The 18,015-nt window shown below is 35.6% G+C and overlaps 1 protein-coding gene across 1 annotated transcript in view; it reads left to right on the top strand.

The window, feature by feature from the left end:
* The window catches only part of UBR1 (ubiquitin protein ligase E3 component n-recognin 1), a 57,599-nt gene extending 41,642 nt beyond the window's left edge, over positions 1–15,957 (top strand). Inside the window, exons 35-47 of the mRNA XM_014869295.2 lie at positions 1,021–1,169; positions 3,520–3,575; positions 3,884–3,980; positions 5,112–5,179; positions 6,012–6,162; positions 6,977–7,064; positions 7,724–7,857; positions 9,040–9,148; positions 11,130–11,186; positions 11,689–11,766; positions 12,409–12,579; positions 12,777–12,878; positions 13,331–15,957. Of these exons, the coding sequence (XP_014724781.2) occupies positions 1,021–1,169; positions 3,520–3,575; positions 3,884–3,980; positions 5,112–5,179; positions 6,012–6,162; positions 6,977–7,064; positions 7,724–7,857; positions 9,040–9,148; positions 11,130–11,186; positions 11,689–11,766; positions 12,409–12,579; positions 12,777–12,878; positions 13,331–13,472 (1,402 nt within the window). The 3' untranslated portion in view covers positions 13,473–15,957. The remainder of the gene's footprint in view (positions 1–1,020; positions 1,170–3,519; positions 3,576–3,883; positions 3,981–5,111; positions 5,180–6,011; positions 6,163–6,976; positions 7,065–7,723; positions 7,858–9,039; positions 9,149–11,129; positions 11,187–11,688; positions 11,767–12,408; positions 12,580–12,776; positions 12,879–13,330) is intronic.
* The last annotated feature ends 2,058 nt before the right edge of the window (positions 15,958–18,015 follow it).

Below are 18,015 nucleotides of genomic sequence, written 5' to 3'. Positions count from 1 at the left end.
GTGGATCACTTAGGGGAATAGGGCTGTTGTCTATTTCTATTCTAAAATAAACTCAATACTGACATTGAGTTTGAGACAGCAATTAGTGATCATGTTCCACATTACTAATTGAAGCATTAAGCATGTTCAATTCCAGTGGGCAAAAATATTTGCCCACTAAAACAGAATGAATGGGTAGATAATTCTCAAGTGAGCTCAGCTGTCCCTTATTTATTTTAGATCATGCTGTAAGTACTCTGCTACATCAGACTGACATCATAGTTATGCAAAGTACCCACATGTATCTTTTATTTGTAAAAAAATATAAAAATGTTCTTTTGTCAAGAAGTTGAATCAATTTTTTTCTTGATAACTGATCTTCATGGGAAAGATTCTGTAGTTTAAATTTAAACAGTGTTGTTTAAGTGTGAACCTGGCTAAACCTCAGATTTTGTGGTACAATTGTTATGTCCATAAAGATACAGAGAATTAATATGAATGTCATATATTTCTGTTAGAAAGTTCTGTGTATGACTTGGAAAAACCCCACAAGCCATTAAAACTGCTAAACACTTGTTTACATAAAACTACATTTACATAAAGTAACCTAATGTAATTTGGAAAGAGCTTAAAAGCTAAAAATAAGTTTAAAAAAACACTTGAAATGTCTTCCATTTTTAGCACTTTATTTTTTTCACTTCAGGACTTAAAATTACAGTTTCTTACAATGTTTATTTTCATTGCATTTTACTTTGAAATGTTTGCATTTTTCTAATGTGAATTGTAATGTAATACACAGAAATAATATCTTCCAGCCTGGCAGCTCTTAATCCCTCAATTTGTAAAGCCTTTTTTGTTAAGGTACTACTGAAAACCAGTGATTTCTTCATCTCTGGCCAGACAAAGGGTCTTTGTTTTGAATATTTCTTTAATAAATAACTGTCCTGGTTTGTACTTAGACTCTCTTAGTGATGGATTAACCAGTAAGTAATTCACACTATTAATAATTGAGACTGAAATTTTCTTGTCTTGGTTTTGCAGAGCCAAGTACTCAAGCAGTATCAAGGAGATGCTTATTCTCTTTGCCACCACCATTTACAGAGTTGGCCTCAAAGTTGCTCCAAATGAAGCTGATTCCCGGATTCCTATGATGACCTGGAGCACATGTGCTTTTACTACTCAGTGTATAGGTAAAGCATAATTTCAGTTTATTCTTTCTCATGAATTCAAAATGTTGCAGTTGCTTGATTTTGTTTTATACAATGTGATTGTACAAATAATACAATCACATTGTATAAAATTTTTACATAAGTATGACCCATATGTAATAGTATAGCAAAGTAAATTATATGTAATTGCATATATAATAACAGAATTATTATCTAGAAACCAATATAAATAATAGGATGTTTTTCTTAAATAGTAGGTCATGAAATACAGTATGGAATGCCAACATTGAATTTAATTTGAGACAGCAGTTAGTGATCATGTTCTGCATTACTAATTGTAACATTAAGCATGTTTCAGTTAATATCTTCAGGCTGCCAAATATCATTGACCAGCAGGCATCTCCTACACTAAATATCCAGTAGTTGTGAAATAGTTCTCCCTGTCTCATTACTTGTTTTTGTCTGTATTCTTAAAGAATTTTCATGGGATTCAGAGAAGAAAGTCTCTTGTATTCTGAAATTGCTAAGTAGGTACCTGGTAGAAAAAGAAAGAAACAAAAAAAAACCACTGAAAAAACTACCAAACATTCTCTGCCATGAATCTCTGAAGGCAAAAAATTACCAGAAAAATAATTTCATTGTTTGGAATAATATACTTATTTATCTCACTTCATTTATGTACTATATACACAATTAAGTTTGTGTAATAAACATGGTTTAGATAAATCTGTAGAGGCAGGGGAAAGAGGCAAGATCTAGGTCTAAAATGATGAAGGGATTAAGAGCATAATTATATGTGTCCATACACGTGATTTGCCAGCTATACCAAGTATTTCTTGATGAAGCTGTTGAAATACAAGTTTAGTCTACCTTAAATCTGTAGTGGAGTGTCAGGAGTTCAGAAGGCTTTTAGGTGGATTGGGAATATTCTGATAAGGCAGAAATAGTCACACACCTGATTGCATCTTTAGTGATGGATTCTGTATTTTCAAATAGGTTGAGAAAATACTGGAAGCCACCCACTTCATTGACATTACTGTACTTAATGCTGTGCAGGTTGGTTTTGTTTGGTATATGAAAAAATATATTGGTGGCTGTCAAGGAGGAGTTTGCCAGCAAGTGCATAAATTCAGTAACTGCTATCACTGGTGTGACACTGAAGGCCTGTGTTAGTAGAACATTCAGGTACTCCTGAGGAGAAGAGTGGAAAGCCAGAGGGATCACTGTGACAGTTTGAGTTCTCCTAGGCCACACCACTTCATTGGAGTCATTATTGTTTGCAAATAGAGCAGACTTCTGTGAAATTGTCAAGCAAAACTGCCTGCATAGCTTCACTGTGCTGGACTGGAGTCTAGTAATAGTGCATGATAAAAGCCATTTAATGGCTGTGTAGACAAGCTGCCTAGACAAGGAACTTTAGAGGAACCTCTAGGGGAGGTTCAAAGCATCATTGGCCCAAGGGATGTGAATTGGTATCATTGCCAAAAGCCAGGCTCCTGAAAAAGAAACAAACTCAAAGAAACCCTGCCAGAACCAAAACCCCACAATAAAAAGTCTCCAAACCAAAATCTCCCAATTAAATAAAATCTAAAAATTCCAAGTCTACTGTTTCATCTCTAAGAAGTGACTAAAGTACAAAAACATTTGAATTGATACCTTTTTACTCAACTGAGTTCATTTGATTTCTTACTTTTGTTGGCTTATTTTTTCCTTATTATTCTTTCAGAACCAATGCACTCAGGGAGGAAAGATGAACTGTGTTCTAACTTGGAAGTTTTATTTTCAAAGTATTTTCTGTTAAACTGCACTCAAATGCAGTAATGCAAATTTTGCCAGGTTGCCAAGGCAAGTTGTGGCTGCCCCAGCCCTGGCAGTGTTCAAGGCCAGGCTTGATGAGGCCTTAAGCAACCTGGTCAGTGAGGATGTCCCTGCCCATGGCAGGGGAGTGGGAGTGGGATCTTTAGGGTCCATTTCAGCCCCTTAACCTGCTGTGATTCTGTGAAAAATATGAGGGTAAGATCGCTGCATAGCATCTCTGTAAATGTAACTTGATGGTTTTAAGCATTGCATAAAGGTAACTGGAAGTAAATCTGAATCCTAGAATGAATGTTATATCATCATTCATGTGAAGCAGCATTCCTTTAAATCCTTAGTTAGCAAAGTCTGAAAACTGAAAAATTTTTAAAAGCTTACTGCAGTAATTTATCTTGGAAATTATCAGTTCCATTTAAGACAGATTTTTTTTAAGAGAGTTTTGTTATAGCAATGGAGTTGAGCTTTAAAAAGCAGTGTATATATTAAGAATAATAAAACTAATAAATAATATTAGATTGTGTAGAAAAAACTTAATTTTTTTGTATTTTATTTTAAGAAAACCTCTTGGAAACAGAGGGGAAGCCTTTATTTGGATCTCTACAAAATAGACAGGTATGGATGAGTAAGATACGCAATATATTTTAAACAAAAAGGTTTATTTATAATATACATGCATCTATAAACCTGTCAAAACTGCTAACATCAAGATAATTCTCTGTTGAGGGATCTCTCAGTGTTTGGATACATAGCATAAAGAGCAGTTTGAAAGAATAATATGTCTGCTTATATAGGGATGTTCATATTAAATTCATTTATAAATGTCTTTTATGTTTTTGTAGCAATAGCTATGTTTTTACAGTTCTATATCACTATTATATTTCGCCTTTTTTCCCATTTAACCATTTTCTCTTGCGCTCTAGCACAGTGGCCTTAAAGCATTAGTGCAGTTTGCAGCTGCTCAGAGAACAACATCCCCACAGGTCCTCATTCAGAAACATCTGATTCGTCTCCTAGGAGGTACTGTGTTCTTTTATTTAACTTTTGTGTTCTGGGAGCTCCTATTCCAGAGTGGCACACAGGTTAACACAGCATAGAAGCCAGGATCACAGTACTTGACTGCAGTGCTCACTTGCCTGAAATCATGGGGTGTACATTGAACTCAGCCCGGGTTACCCAGACCTACAGATATTCAAGTCTGGAACAGATGGGTCCCATCTGTTTCTGGCAATGTTCAGAATTACTCAAATCTTCTTCTAAACAGGTGAATAAAGCCACAAAATAATCTCTTAATTGTGAGACCTATCTTCTCAGCATGGAAAAGAGAAAGCTCTGGGGAGTCTTCATTGCAGCCTTCCAGTATCTTAAGAGGGCTTATAAAAAGGAGGGAGAGGGATTTTTTTAGAGGTGGATAGAGGCAGGACAAAGGGAATGGTTTTAAACTGAAAAAGACTAGGTTTAGATTAACTGTTAGACAGAAGTTCTGTACCATAAGAGTGGTGAGGCACTGAAACAGGCTGCTCAAGGAAGCTGTGATTGCCCCAACTCTGGAAGTGTTAAAAGTCAGATTGGATGCAGCTCTGAGCAACCTGATGTAGTGAGTCACATTCCTGCCTTTGGCAGGGCAGCTGGAACTGGATGGTCTTTAAACTCCCTTTCAATGCAAACCATTCTATGATTCTGTGACTTTCAGTACTTTCAGAAGGCTGCTTGAAGCCTAGCTTAAGATATTTCAATCTGTGGGAGAGAGTTTGAGGCATGTAGTTTCCCCTGTGTTTCTTATTGATGGGGTTAGTATGGTGGCCTTTGTGAATCCCACTCTGATTTGCTTTCTATTAGATAACACTCTTAAGTGTGGTTCTTATGCTTTTGTATTGGGTGAGGTTGTGAGGCATCTAGTGCTGAGGTGCCTATGGATCTTTACCCTTAAAGTTGTCAGCTGTTTGGGTGTGTGGAAATAATGAAACATGCACAATCAGTTAAATCAGTGGTAAGTAGTTAATTTAATAGATTCTTACTTTAGCAATCTGGACCTTTGTTTGATGAAAACACAGAAATGATAGAGGCTCTAAAATCAGATTCTTATAATACAATTTAATCCAAAAGAGGAAAATATGTGCTAAATGTATAACTGCTACCTTTACTTTGTAGTTCTCCTACCAAACTTTAAAGGGGAGGACACTCCATCACTCTTAGAAGTAGATATGTTCCACATTTTGGTAAGCAGGTTCATTTTATTCTTTGCATAAATACTTTCTTTTGAGCATAAATTTTTGTGTACTGTACTCTGTAAATAGTATCTGTTCGTTTGCATGAGTCAAATTATTATACATGGGCAACAATCAAATTATTTCATATGACTGCTGTGTAAGTTTACTTTTAGTTCTGCTAACTTTCAAGTCTTCGCTGTCTTGTTCCTATTAAATTTCATTCTTTCAATCTCAATCTTTTTCACTACTTCTGTTGTTTTTAAGCATAAAAATCCACTCAGTTTCTTTCCTTCACTTTCCCTTCATCTCAATCAGTATCTCATGCCTTCTGATTCCTTCATATTGACTCTCACTACCTTCTGTATTTTTCTTAGCCTTTCTTTTCTGTTCTTAATACAAATCTGTAGTCCAGATTTTTCTGCTGTTAAAAAAAAACACCCAAGCAAGCAGAAAACAGCCAACAAAACCAAACTCACCAAATAAAATCTATTTTGCCTTGGCTGCCCTTCTATCTAATGCTTGGTCTCACTTCCCACTTTTTTCAGTGTGCTTTGTCTTGTGTCAAAGACCAGAAATTAAGCTTTTTAGGAACTGGGCATGCACTCTAAACTGGCAGTTACCAAGCAACTCTGAGTTTCCTGTGTGTCCTAGTGCACAAATGGTTAATAAATGGTTTCCAGTGAGGTTTTGCTACACTTTGAATTAAAACTAGCAAGATTAGATTAACATACTCAGACTCCAGAAACAAAATACAAATGTAAAGGGGGAGTATAATTGCTACTCTTGTATCTATTACCAAATTTTTTACACTTTAATATTTACCTATTCCTTTTCACTGTAGGTTGGAGCTGTGTTATCCTTTCCATCTTTATACTGGGAAGATGCTGTAGACTTGCAACCTTCATCAGTTAGTTCAGCCTATAACCACCTCTACCTCTTCCATCTGACAACACTGGCACACATAATGCAAATCATCCTCTCTTCTGCAACAGGTCAATGTCTATTTTGTCGCATTTTTCTGGCATTTTTGCACAGTTTCTTAAAAATAATGGATTGATACCATTAGTGTCTTGCAGGCATAAATGTCTTTATAATAAGTGACAGTTAGGCCTAGGTAGTAATAAGTGTTTTCTGGTAAGAATTAAATAGGGCTACATCAAGTTCAGAGCCTAAGCTGTGTGCTTAGGCCAAGAAAACAAAATAGTTATTGATATACCATTACTTGCTCTAGTCAGTCATTTTAGAGGGGTGACTTTCCCTTCTTCACTCCTTGTAGGAGAATCAAAGTTCTGCCAGCATCAGTGGGCTGCATAGTGATAATCAATATGGATTTGGGAAATATATCTTTACCCTTCAACTTAGTAAATACCCAGATCCGAAATACAGAATCCTGTAAACTGATTCCCTGTTTCATAACATTGTTAAAATTTACCAGTAGCCTTAGACTTTCTAGCTAGTGCTTTGTTTTTTCTTCAGTATGATAGGAATTTAATAAAATCTAGATGTTTTAAAAACTTGCTGTAGCTTAAGCTATGTAGCACAACTTCAAAAGTTCAAGGGAAGAAAGAAGTTCTTTACATGAGGATAAAGCAATGAGGGAGTAATCCTGATGCTTCCTTACAGGATTCAGTCCTAGGAGATCATTTTTAAGACAGAAAACAGCAAATAGAAATAAATGAAGCAAATTCAAGCGGAATTAATTCTGCAGTGCAATTGAATAATTTTTAGAAATGGTTTTAATATTTGTAAAAGAGAAGTGTGTCAGGATGGAGTGCATTTACAGTGGATTCATCTTTTTGTGTGCAGAATCCCCTGCTGCTCACTCATCTGACAACAGTGAGGAGGCACAGTCTGCACAGTCTTTCTGTAGAGAGGTTTGCCAGTACACTAGTGGGTAAGTAGCAATGCAGTTGTAGCATTACATTTTCCTGGAAAGACAGCAATCCACAGGATTGACTAGGACAACAAGAGACAGGAAAAAAATTACTCATTTTGAATGAAGTGTTAGCACAGTGCCTTGTGCTTTCTTCCCATGCTCTTAACTAAATGCTTTTAGTTAAGTGGCTACTTTTTCTGGACAGCCATGTAAATCATTAGCCTGAAGATGAAAAAATACTTGTATCCATTGTGGAGAGAAACAAGTCTGACTGCAGTATTTATTTTTTCTTTGCTTTGATTATCTTGGTTTCAATCTCTCGTGTTATAAATGGAATTCAGAAAGAACGAAATGGTCCTACTACAAAAGGGAGATAAGTGTAAAGCTGAACATTGTTGCTTATTTGAGTGTTAGTCCCAATTTTTCAGACTTTTCTGACAGGTACAGCTGTTTAATTTGGGGATTTAATAAAAGTGTGGTTCATAAACTCAGCACTTATTCCTTGGGCGAAGGAGAAGTTGGAAGTTAAGTTCTGGTGTTAATGTTTCACAGAATTTGGGGTATATGAGGGTTGCTTCTACACAGCTGCCATTCTACCAATGCTAGCCAAAACGTGATAGTGCTGGAATGATTTGCCCTATGAACTACTGCAGCTATTTCTCATTTGTGTTTTACAGTTGCTTTAGTCAGGATATTCCAGGCTGGCTCGTGTGGGATTGTGTTAGAAAAGGCATCATGCCTTACCTTCGTTGTGCTGCTTTATTTTTTCATTATTTGCTGGGAGTTTCTCCACCTGAGGAACTACTACAAGGTAAATATTCTTTGTCCTGAAAGAATTTTTAAATGTTCACAACAACTTAACAATAGTCAATACATGAAAGTAAGACTTGGAAAGTAAAGGAATTATTGATTTGTAAAGGAAGGGACAGGTATGTGAAACTGAATTGTCTTGGTCTTCTTTGCATAGAAGGGCATTACTTCTGAGTATATGCAAATATGGGAATTTTCAGTGAAGTATTGATAGTAGGTACTGATTGATTAAGATTCAACGGTTTAAGGACAATTTCAGGAATTTAGGTTGCATCACCTGAGAAATTGCCTGAAATATAATTAAAAAACCCAGTGTTCTTGTGTAGTGCTAATGTTGGTAAATGCTAAAGATACAGGGATTGAGCAAAACAAAGCCAAATCGATACAAAGCACATAATAAAACTTAAGCCTGTTCCTTGAAGGATTCTAATCCATTACTGATACTAACTCCAAAAGTAACTATTTCATCATGTGTCAAAATGCAGTGAAACACAGAATCATCAGCTATTTGGAAAGGAGAATAATTTTTATGAGTAACTGAAACAAAATATAACATACATAATATAACAAAAATACAAATTGATTTATATAAACTGTGAACGAAGTTTGAATTTTATTGGGATATACAAGTCAAAATCTCTACATGTTGGAATATGCTATTATCCTTAGCAGGAGTCTGGATCTTTGATTCTGTAGGGAGGAGACTTTCTGGTGAAACAAAAGTGTAATTTTCTGTAGCAGAGACAGTAAGTGACCACCCAGCAAACTATAAAATTAGCCCAATTTTATGTAGTGTTAACACTGACTTGGTTACAGCAAAATTTAATATCATTGAGGGCTATCATAAGGCTAGAGAAAAACTAAGATGCAAGTACAGAAATCTACTGCACTTATGTTACATATTATGCAGTAATTTAAGCAGGGAATTCTGTTATTGCAGTAACTTATGCATTAAAAAATACTTAATATATATCAAATTTGTTTAAACAGATCCTCAGCTAATCTAAATTATTATAGCTCTGATTAAGTTGGCAGAATAATATCTAATTCTATTATGTGGGATCTATGCTGAAGTGTAGGATACAGACTATTCAATGAAAAAGGGATTGGGAGGTTTCTAATTTGAGTGAATTATTTAGCAGTGCAGAAACACTTAAACAGTTGTTCTTGTTTTCTTTTGCAGTTTCTGAAGAAGGACAATTCAAGGCACTTTGTAGTTATCTCTCTCTACCTACAAATTTGTTCCTGCTCTTCCGTGAATATCAGGACACAGTAAATCCACTGCTGCAAAGGTATTAACTGGGCCTGGACAGGCCAGGTTTTTCTGTTGTGGTGGCCCTGTGGGAATTCTAGATCGAAATTGATAATATATGATTGAGCTCAAATTCATGCTGAAGTTCTAAACACTTTGCACAGGTACACTGAATCTCTTAAAGCACTTCAAAAACATAAAGCACTCTCTATTTTATGATAATTCCAATAGTAAATAATTATAGTTTAAGGGACTAGTTCTTGCAGGCCTATATGATACCATACAGACAGAAGTTATTTCAAGCCTTTGCTTGTTTGATTTGCCATTCAGTATTAATTTGCCTGTTTTTAATCTGACTACAGCAAAAGTGCTGATTACACAAGCTATAAAATGAGAATGTAGAAAATCCAATAGCTGGCAGGGTGAGGCTTTGTATTATTTCTTCTCAGCCTATGCAAAATAGATTGGTGGATGTGGAAATTGGCTTAATGGTTAAAAGGTCAAGTTTGAGCATTGTATACATTGCCATCTACAGTCATGGGATCAGAGAATGTTAGGGGGTTGGGAGGGATCTTAAAGATCATCTGGGTCCAACCCCCCTGCGATGGCCAGGGACACCTTCCACTAAACCAGGCTGCTCCAAGCCTTATTCTTCCTAATTTCTAACTTAAATTTCTCTTCTTTCACTTTGTGAAAGTAGCAGTAAAGAAAACATTCTTTCTTTAGCAGTAAAGAAAGAAATGGTTAAATTCTGCTTTCAAAGCCTCAGATTAAAGAAACAGCCACACCATCCAACTATATTGTGTTGGAGAATTTCTCTGTGTATTTAACATGACTGTTAGAGCACCTGGTGGCAGTATGTTTATTTCTGGTTCTTGGCAGAATTCTCTGACTCACATCAGCTTTTATGGCATTGTTGTTTGGTTGGATTTTTTAACCTCTAGCTGTTTTAACCTTTGTTATCTAGATTTCTTCAATTTAGGGACGTTTTGAACTGTTGATTTCCAACAGTCCATATAGCTGGCTTAAAGAGCTCCCTACATACAGTTTTATTATGATCAGTTCAATTTGTAGTATATGCTATTGCTTATAAATTAATAGATTAATTTTTACAAGTAAACTGTTAAATATGTTTGTCTTACTCATTCTTACATGTTTGCTAAAGATGTAGAAGTGCTTCTAAGACAACACAGAAGATTGTGCTTGTGAACATTGGGAAAGATTACTAGAAGCAAGATTAACAAATAGTTACAGTGCTACAGAAAAAAGAAGTTTCAAGTAGGAGGCTGCATATTTAACGTAATAGTAACAGTTGCCAAATCATCATGCAGGTTCCCATATGTTTTTTCACAGAATCTTATTTCAGAAGACTAAATTTGATGATTGTTGAGAAATGTGTTAAATGAAGCATACTAGATTGACCATCTGCTGCAGTTTTTTCTTCCTTCTCCTTTTTTTTTTTTAGAAATTATTTAAAAGCCATCTTAAACATACCAGTTCCTCTGTTCAGTAACTGGCCAATACTTGCATTGTTTTAATAGACACGTTTGGCCATTCTAAGCAAGCACACACCATACAGTAAACCACTGTAAAATAATCATGAGGTGATGATTATTTAATAAAAACAGCAAATGTTTTACCATTAGAATGTACAATATTTATTTATGCTGTACCTTTTAGTGCATCTATTTCAAAAGGTGCTATGTATTGTAGCCTACTTTGAGAAACTGAGTCTGAAGACTGCTTGCATTTTTTTACTCTGTGTAAATCCTGTGTTTTCATTTACATGATGATAATTTTAAGTATTTTTTCACATAGGTTTTTCCTCCTGTATGCAAATTTAAAACAGTCTCCTGAAGAAAACTATTAAAAAACTCCGTTTTTCCTTGCAAAGTTTTAGGTAGAACTATCAGTGCTTTTATCAGTGTTTTGTGTTTGCCTATCACTTACTAGTTTAGTTTAATGAACCTAAGTGTACATTTGTATTAAATGCTGTCACTGCAAATGTCTGTTTGAAATAGGTGGTGTGCTGATCCAGTGGTGTTAAGTTGTTTGAAGGGGAAAAGCATTGCAATAAGGTAAGCTTATTATTGATTTTTTTTGTCTGTATCTAACTTAAAACACTTGAAAGAATGAAGTGCTTGTTGTGGGCAAGTTAGAGACTTTGTGTTTTATTCCTTCTGCTGTACAACTAGAAGAACATTTGTGTTTAAAGGTCTTGTTTATTATTCTTCATATGGTGACTCTTCATTGAAATTGTACAGTATTTAGATATTAGTACAATATTTCGACAAGTAATCTGTCCTGCTCTAGGAAGCAACAAAAGCTAACTGAAATATGAAATGTCTTCATACATGTAGGTTATATGTGAAATTTAAGTTCAGCACTTTTGCTGGAATATGGAAATGTTGAAGCTTCCATGTGGAGCATCTCACTTGGGATTCCAGGACTGAAAAATTGCTCTAGAATTGTGGACTTCTGCAGAAATTACCAAAAGCTTAGCAGGGATTTGTGGTTATTTATTCCATTGTTTACTTTGATCTTTTTTATTCTCATAATAGTTGTATTCCACTTACCCAGGTATCCTAGGAAAAGAAATCACTTAATAGAGCTTCCTGAAGACTACAGTTGCCTTCTGAACCAAGCCTCTCAGTTTAGGTAAGATGTGGCATATTTAGTTGTCGTTTTAGGTGTTTTGTCACTTTTAGTGAATTTTATATTCTTGCAGTTACTGGTGCTGAAAGAATACAGAAATTATTTTGAAGTGAAGGCATTGTTGTACTGGCCAATATTAGCACCTGTTCCTTTTAAGTGTGCAACACAACAGCTTGCTAAATGAAGTCACTTGTGATTGATAAGACAGCATATAAAATTTTTAGAGCTTAGTCTGCTGGTCATTTTTCTCCTGTGCAATGTGCATTTGGTTTGGCCATAAGCCTGAAAATTATTTTTGCACTGGACACAACAAGCCCAGATGATGGCACTGTTTTATGCCAAGAAGAGTGAATCATAGGATAATTGAGGTCAGAAGGGACTTCTGTTAATCATCTAGTTCAGCCTCTTACTCAAAGCAGATATCTTGGCAGATAAATCATTTCAAGCAGTGTGAAAACACAACATAAGGAGGCAGGTGAAATGATTGTGACATAATATGTCTTAGATTTTTGTTTGATTGTGATTTGGGGTTTTTAATTGGTTGGATATGTCTTTTGGGGATTTTCTTAAGGAATGTAAACCTTAGTTAATGTTTCTTTTAAAGTTTTAATTTCTACTGTGACACGCTGGTTACACTTATTTTAGATGCCCACGGTCTTCTGACGATGAACAAAAACACCCAGTTTTGTGTTTATTCTGTGGGACAATGTTGTGTTCCCAGAATACTTGCTGTCAGGAACTGGTGAATGGGGAGGAGCTGGGAGCCTGTACTTCTCATGCTCTTCAATGTGGAGCTGGAGTCTGCATGTTTCTCAAGTAAGTAGCCAGAATTCAGTGTGTTAAAGAATAAAGGGGAATATTAGAAGGACAGAACTCACAATGTTGTCAAAGCATTTGATTCTTTTTGTCTGAGATAAAAAAACGTTACTTCGGCATAAATTATAGCTTACCAAAAAAGGAAGAAAGAGCCTGCTTGGAGTTGTATTTTAAATGTAGCTATTCTTTTCTTTAAGAATCAGGGAATGCAGAGTTGTCCTCATTGAAGGTAAAACCAGGGGTTGCTTATATCCTGCACCCTACTTGGATGAATATGGAGAAACAGATCCAGATCTGAAGTAAGTATATGCTTAACTTCCTACCTTTCCATTTTTATCTCTTTCTTATGCTCATTGGACAACACATTCTTCTGGGTAGTGTGTACAGCGCTGTATGTGATGTAATGTCTTAGCCTGGGAAACTGATGGCAGTTTTCAGTCGGGAGTGGGTAGTTTATAATGAGAAAATACACTTTTTTGGTACTGTTAAACTTCATTACTTTTCTCAAGAATGCCTTGTATGCATTTCATCAGAAACGTGTGAGAACTGCCTTTGCTGAAATGTTGTCACAGAAATAGGAGTCATTGCTTGTCGCAAGTAGAGATAATTTTACGTTTCCAATTGACTTGTTGGAATTTAATTAGTATTTAATTAATCTAGTATTAATGTTAACCTATGAATTGGTCAGTGCATCAGTTTATCAGTTGCTATTCTGATATGCTAACTGGTTATTCTCTTTTCCTCTCTGAAGAAGAGGCAATCCCCTGCACTTGTGTCAGGAGCGGTACCGGAAGCTCCATCTGCTGTGGCAGCAGCACTGCATCATAGAGGAGATTGCCAGGAACCAAGAAACGAATCAGATCATCTTCGGGTTCAACTGGCAACTGCTCTGAGTCTCTTGAGTTTTCACTAAACTCCTTTACCTGTGGCAGTGCTTTGGGAAAGGAAAGGAGGGTGGCAGTAAAAAATCTGCTCAAGTGGTTTCTGTAGTTCAGACAATTTATCGATGGATTCTCTAGGTTGGATGTATCACCGATGCATTGAAACAGAAACTCATATTTTCCTCTTTTTTTCTTTACAAATAAAAGGAAAACCACATTCTGTAATTATTACTGAACCAGAAATATTTCCATTTTTTCAGAAGTTTGAATTGTTTCACATGTTTTAATGAGGACAATTCCCAAATGCTGTGTTTCAGAGCACACATCACATTTGTCTCTTCCATGTCTTGAGAACATATCTAAATGGTGTTGCCAAGGAAAAGCCTCCTTTACTTTCTTCCTGGGTTCTTTTCCCAAGCTTTGTGAAGCTTTAAATAGATCGAGTTAATATTGGAGTGGAAGTGGTGCCAGGTCTTTAGTCGCCTGCAGCAACAGGTACAATAAAGAATAAAATTTAAAGAAAAAGCTTGCATTCAGATATACATTGGGATTTAGTGAAGAGTTTTCATTGATGAATTCTTTAAATGAGAAGTGTGGGATAGAAAGTGCATGGGGGGATTATCATCTTGCTTGTTGCATCAAAAAATTAAGTCTGTGCTTTTTGCGTTGCCAGAACTGCACTTTATCTAATGAATTTATCTTCCATTAATGTGTATCGTAAGAGTTCCGGGGCTTCACCATTTGCCTACATTGTGGTTAGTTTCCCTTCCTTTACAGTTTGTCTTCTGAGACCTTCCCCAAGAATCAAAAGTGAAAATACTGAAGGTAGGTAGTTGTAGTGGAGCTCTGTAAGCTGTATAAGAGCCAGAGACCTCAGTGAAGTAAACGACCTTTAAAGCTATCACTGGACTAAAATCAAGGCCCAAAAGCAGCAAGTTTTAGAATCAGAAATAAGTCCTCCCATATCTGAAGGATTTTTCACTCATCATCCTCTGCCACTATTGCTTGGAGCATGTTTTGGAGTCTGCATGAATGAAATGGTGTGTCTTGGGAGGCACGTTCAGTGCCAGGTAAAGCAGAAAAGGGAAGAAAAGGTGGCTAAGTCTCTTTGCCCTTCAGTAGTTAATAGCACATTGTGATTGAATGCTCTCTCAATGATACGTGATTGTGCTTCAGTTCTAAATGTTTGTTCTGTTTTCTCAATTTCAGCCATAATATACATGAGAGAATTTGTAATGGGATGGGTGAATGTTTTTCCCAAGAGATGTCATTTCCATGTGAAAGTTGGAAGTTGTCACTATCCTCAATTTCCCTGCCCCCCTGCTATTTGGATTCTTTTGTGACACTTTAATAAGGCTTTCAAGGGGAGGCTTTCAAAGTAATGTCTGAGTGTGATTTTTGTATGATTTTTATTTGTTTTGTTTTCTTCTCCCACAATTACATGAGAGATAGTAGAATCACAATTAATGGTTTTGATTTAAATACCATTCTTCTGGGGCTTTTTAAACTGTTTTTTGAGTATGTCTGTGTGAGTGCACTGGACAGCATCATAACTAATCTAAAAATGGAATACCAAGGATTTCAAACATTGTTCTGGTTTCAAATATTTTTTTAAACTTTTGCTGTAATCCTTCCCCAGTGATATAAAAAGCTGGCTTTGATATATTTTCCAGGTTTTCTGTTTATTGAAATGAAGACCATTCTCCTTATTTTGGTTCTGCCAGATTTTAAACCTCAATATTAAACTCTTTGAAGACAAACGTTAATTCTGTTTGTCTTCTCTAAAGCACATTTGAAATGGATACTGAGTTTAGAACAATTGTCATGAAAACTTCCATGCACTGGTGATTTTTATGTCATCAAAACACTACTTACCAACAAAAATATTAAGACTGAATTAAGACTGGCAAATGCCTAATTGATACCAAACCTGTATTCTCTAATTGTGTCCCTCTGATATTTACATATTCAGTTATCAAAAATTGCATATTTCAGTTATCTTGCACTTCACTGATGCAAAATTTCCATTATCCAAAATGCAGTGAGATCACTTTATTATTTTGTTTTCTGTCTGAACTGTATTAACAAGGATAGGAGCTGGTAAGAGCAAGCGAGCTCCTTTAAAGCTCTGGAAATTTCTTTGCAGCTAAAGAAGTGGGAGAGGAAAGTTGCATCTTTCTGTACGTTTGCACGTACTAATTTAGCAAATGGGCTCCCATGTCATTCACTGACTAGTGTGGTCATCTTTCATTTCATAAATTACTATGCAGTTTTGTTCACTGTGACTATAATCTGTATTTAGTGACCGCAAGATGCTTATGCCACTTATTTCTGTTCCATCCAAGCTGACAGAAGTTATTTGATAATGCACATAGTGGTATCTTAAATTGCAAAAATGTAAATTTGAAACTTGTATAATGTTCTTGTGCTTTTGAAATAAAATATCTTGTATATGTATATTTAAAAAAAAAAAAAGGAAATAAAGTAACTTCTCGTAGATTATTCAGTTTTTATTTGAAGACACTTTGGCACCTCACAGATCATTTTACAAGAGTATTATAGTGGTGTCTGTCAGTATGGAAAGGAGAAGAGCTGGTAAATGCTTGGTAAACTCAAGTTACCTGTGTAGGTCATACCATAAGGAATGGTACCATGCTTTTTTTTCTGTAAAGATACACTCTACTTGAAAATTATGCTAGTATTTTACAGGTGCAGATTCCTGCAGTGTCTACCTAAAAGAAATCTTAAGTATAGAATTTAATATTTACATGCCCTGATGAAACTGATGTAGCAAAGTGTTTCTGGTTTTCTATCTTCTCAAAGAACTGACTGTGCTGTTTGGCAGATACTTAACCTCTAGAAAGGGAAACTCTGTGGTGTTGGTGTGCTGTATGATACATACTTTTTAAAAAGTGGTTTATTATAGACCTAAGCAAACAGTCAAGACGTCTTTTACATAAATATGGCTGGTACTTCTTGCTCTTTTTTATGTCGTAGGCTGCTGGTTGCCATCATGTCCTCACTGCTTTGTTGAAGCTTTGAGCACCATTTGGGTGTTAATGATGTTGCTCTTTATGCTTATTGTTAGTAAATTGTTTTTAAGACCTAATTCCTGAAAAGGTGAAAGGTAGAGGTAGATTGAAGTTTACTAGCAAAAATGTTCTGAATAAGATTAGAACAATTCTGTTAATTAAGGAAAAAAGAAAAGAAGCCATAGCACTATTTCTTGTGTAATAAAAATCTCAAGGTACAAAGTTGTATAGAGGAGTATTTTCGCTTTTATGTGCTTTGCATTATGGTTGAAATCTACTTTATTTTCAAGGCAATAACCTTGAATAATCTCCAATGTAAACTAGTCAGGTTCATAATACAAAATCTAAGTTGTTACTTACATTCTTCTAGCCTATTACTTGACAAGTGTTCAAAGGTATTTTATCAAAAATAGAAGTGGTTTCATTTCTGTGGTGCAATCTCTTTGTTTTTATCAGTATTTTGCAGGTAGGCTAAATTGGAAGGTTGATACAGGAAAAAATGGCTAATAATGGAAATGCACTTCTTATATGTCTCTCAAATCTAGTTATTTCTAATCCTAGCTGCTTTTCTCTGAAATTGCACTCAGTACAGTGGAAATCGTACACGAAAATGAAGTTATGTGAAGGAAATTTGCATTGAAGGAGAGCAAGCTTAAGTTCCAAGAGGTGATATAAATATGATTTTGTGTAATGGTGAGTGAGAGACCAAGTACAGAGTTAAACATGAGACATTAAAATGGGACCTGACTTTTCTTATTGCTGTCTGACTTGTTCATGAGATCAGTGTTGAAAAAAGGAGTATAGTTTGTATAAGTACAGGTTGTCAAACAAGTTACAGTGCAGCAGACTTGATTTTAGGAGGTTTCCAGGCTTCATGCTTGAGTGAATGAGCTGCACCAAAATGTCGTGAAGCACAAAGTGGGGGCTGTGGATTTCATGATCATTTGAAATCCTTGCTATATTTGTGAAGATATGTGGTTGGTCCTTTTCAGCAGACTGCAGAACCTCACATCTCTTCCTTAATCACGCCTGAAATGCAATATTGGCGTCATTGGGTACAAGTATTGAGATGCTCATTGCAAGGTACCAGAGTTCCTGCTTGAGCTGTGTTCATTTTAACAAAATCCTAAATGTGCTGCAGGTTTGTATTTCTTACTATTTTTTTCTCTGTGATCAACATAGAGCAAGTGTTTCAAGTGGCAATCAGAAACCTTTAAAGGAAGAGCATTGTACATGCAATTTCTAAAGAAAGTCTCATAGCGCCTTCACCAGAAGTTCAACATTACAGTGTTTATTTTATTTTTTAAATTAAGAACTTGATAAAGAAGATAGTTTTATGTATAGGTAAGTTCCTTACTCTGGAATTTGCCATTGTTAAAAATTCTGGCTGGATTAGGCATTAATAACAAAGAGGATAAGTGTCCCCCAAATCGTATTTATTTCTGTATCTGAGCAGATGCCCTGGCTTAAAGGCTTGGCTCACTAATGCTGTCTCTGTCTTTATAAATTATGGAGAATTAAAG

Source organism: Sturnus vulgaris, chromosome 6 (assembly GCF_052056855.1).
Source record: "Sturnus vulgaris isolate bStuVul1 chromosome 6, bStuVul1.hap1, whole genome shotgun sequence".
NCBI classification, from domain to species: domain Eukaryota; kingdom Metazoa; phylum Chordata; class Aves; order Passeriformes; family Sturnidae; genus Sturnus; species Sturnus vulgaris.
This window is presented reverse-complemented; position numbering and strand designations above follow the sequence as displayed.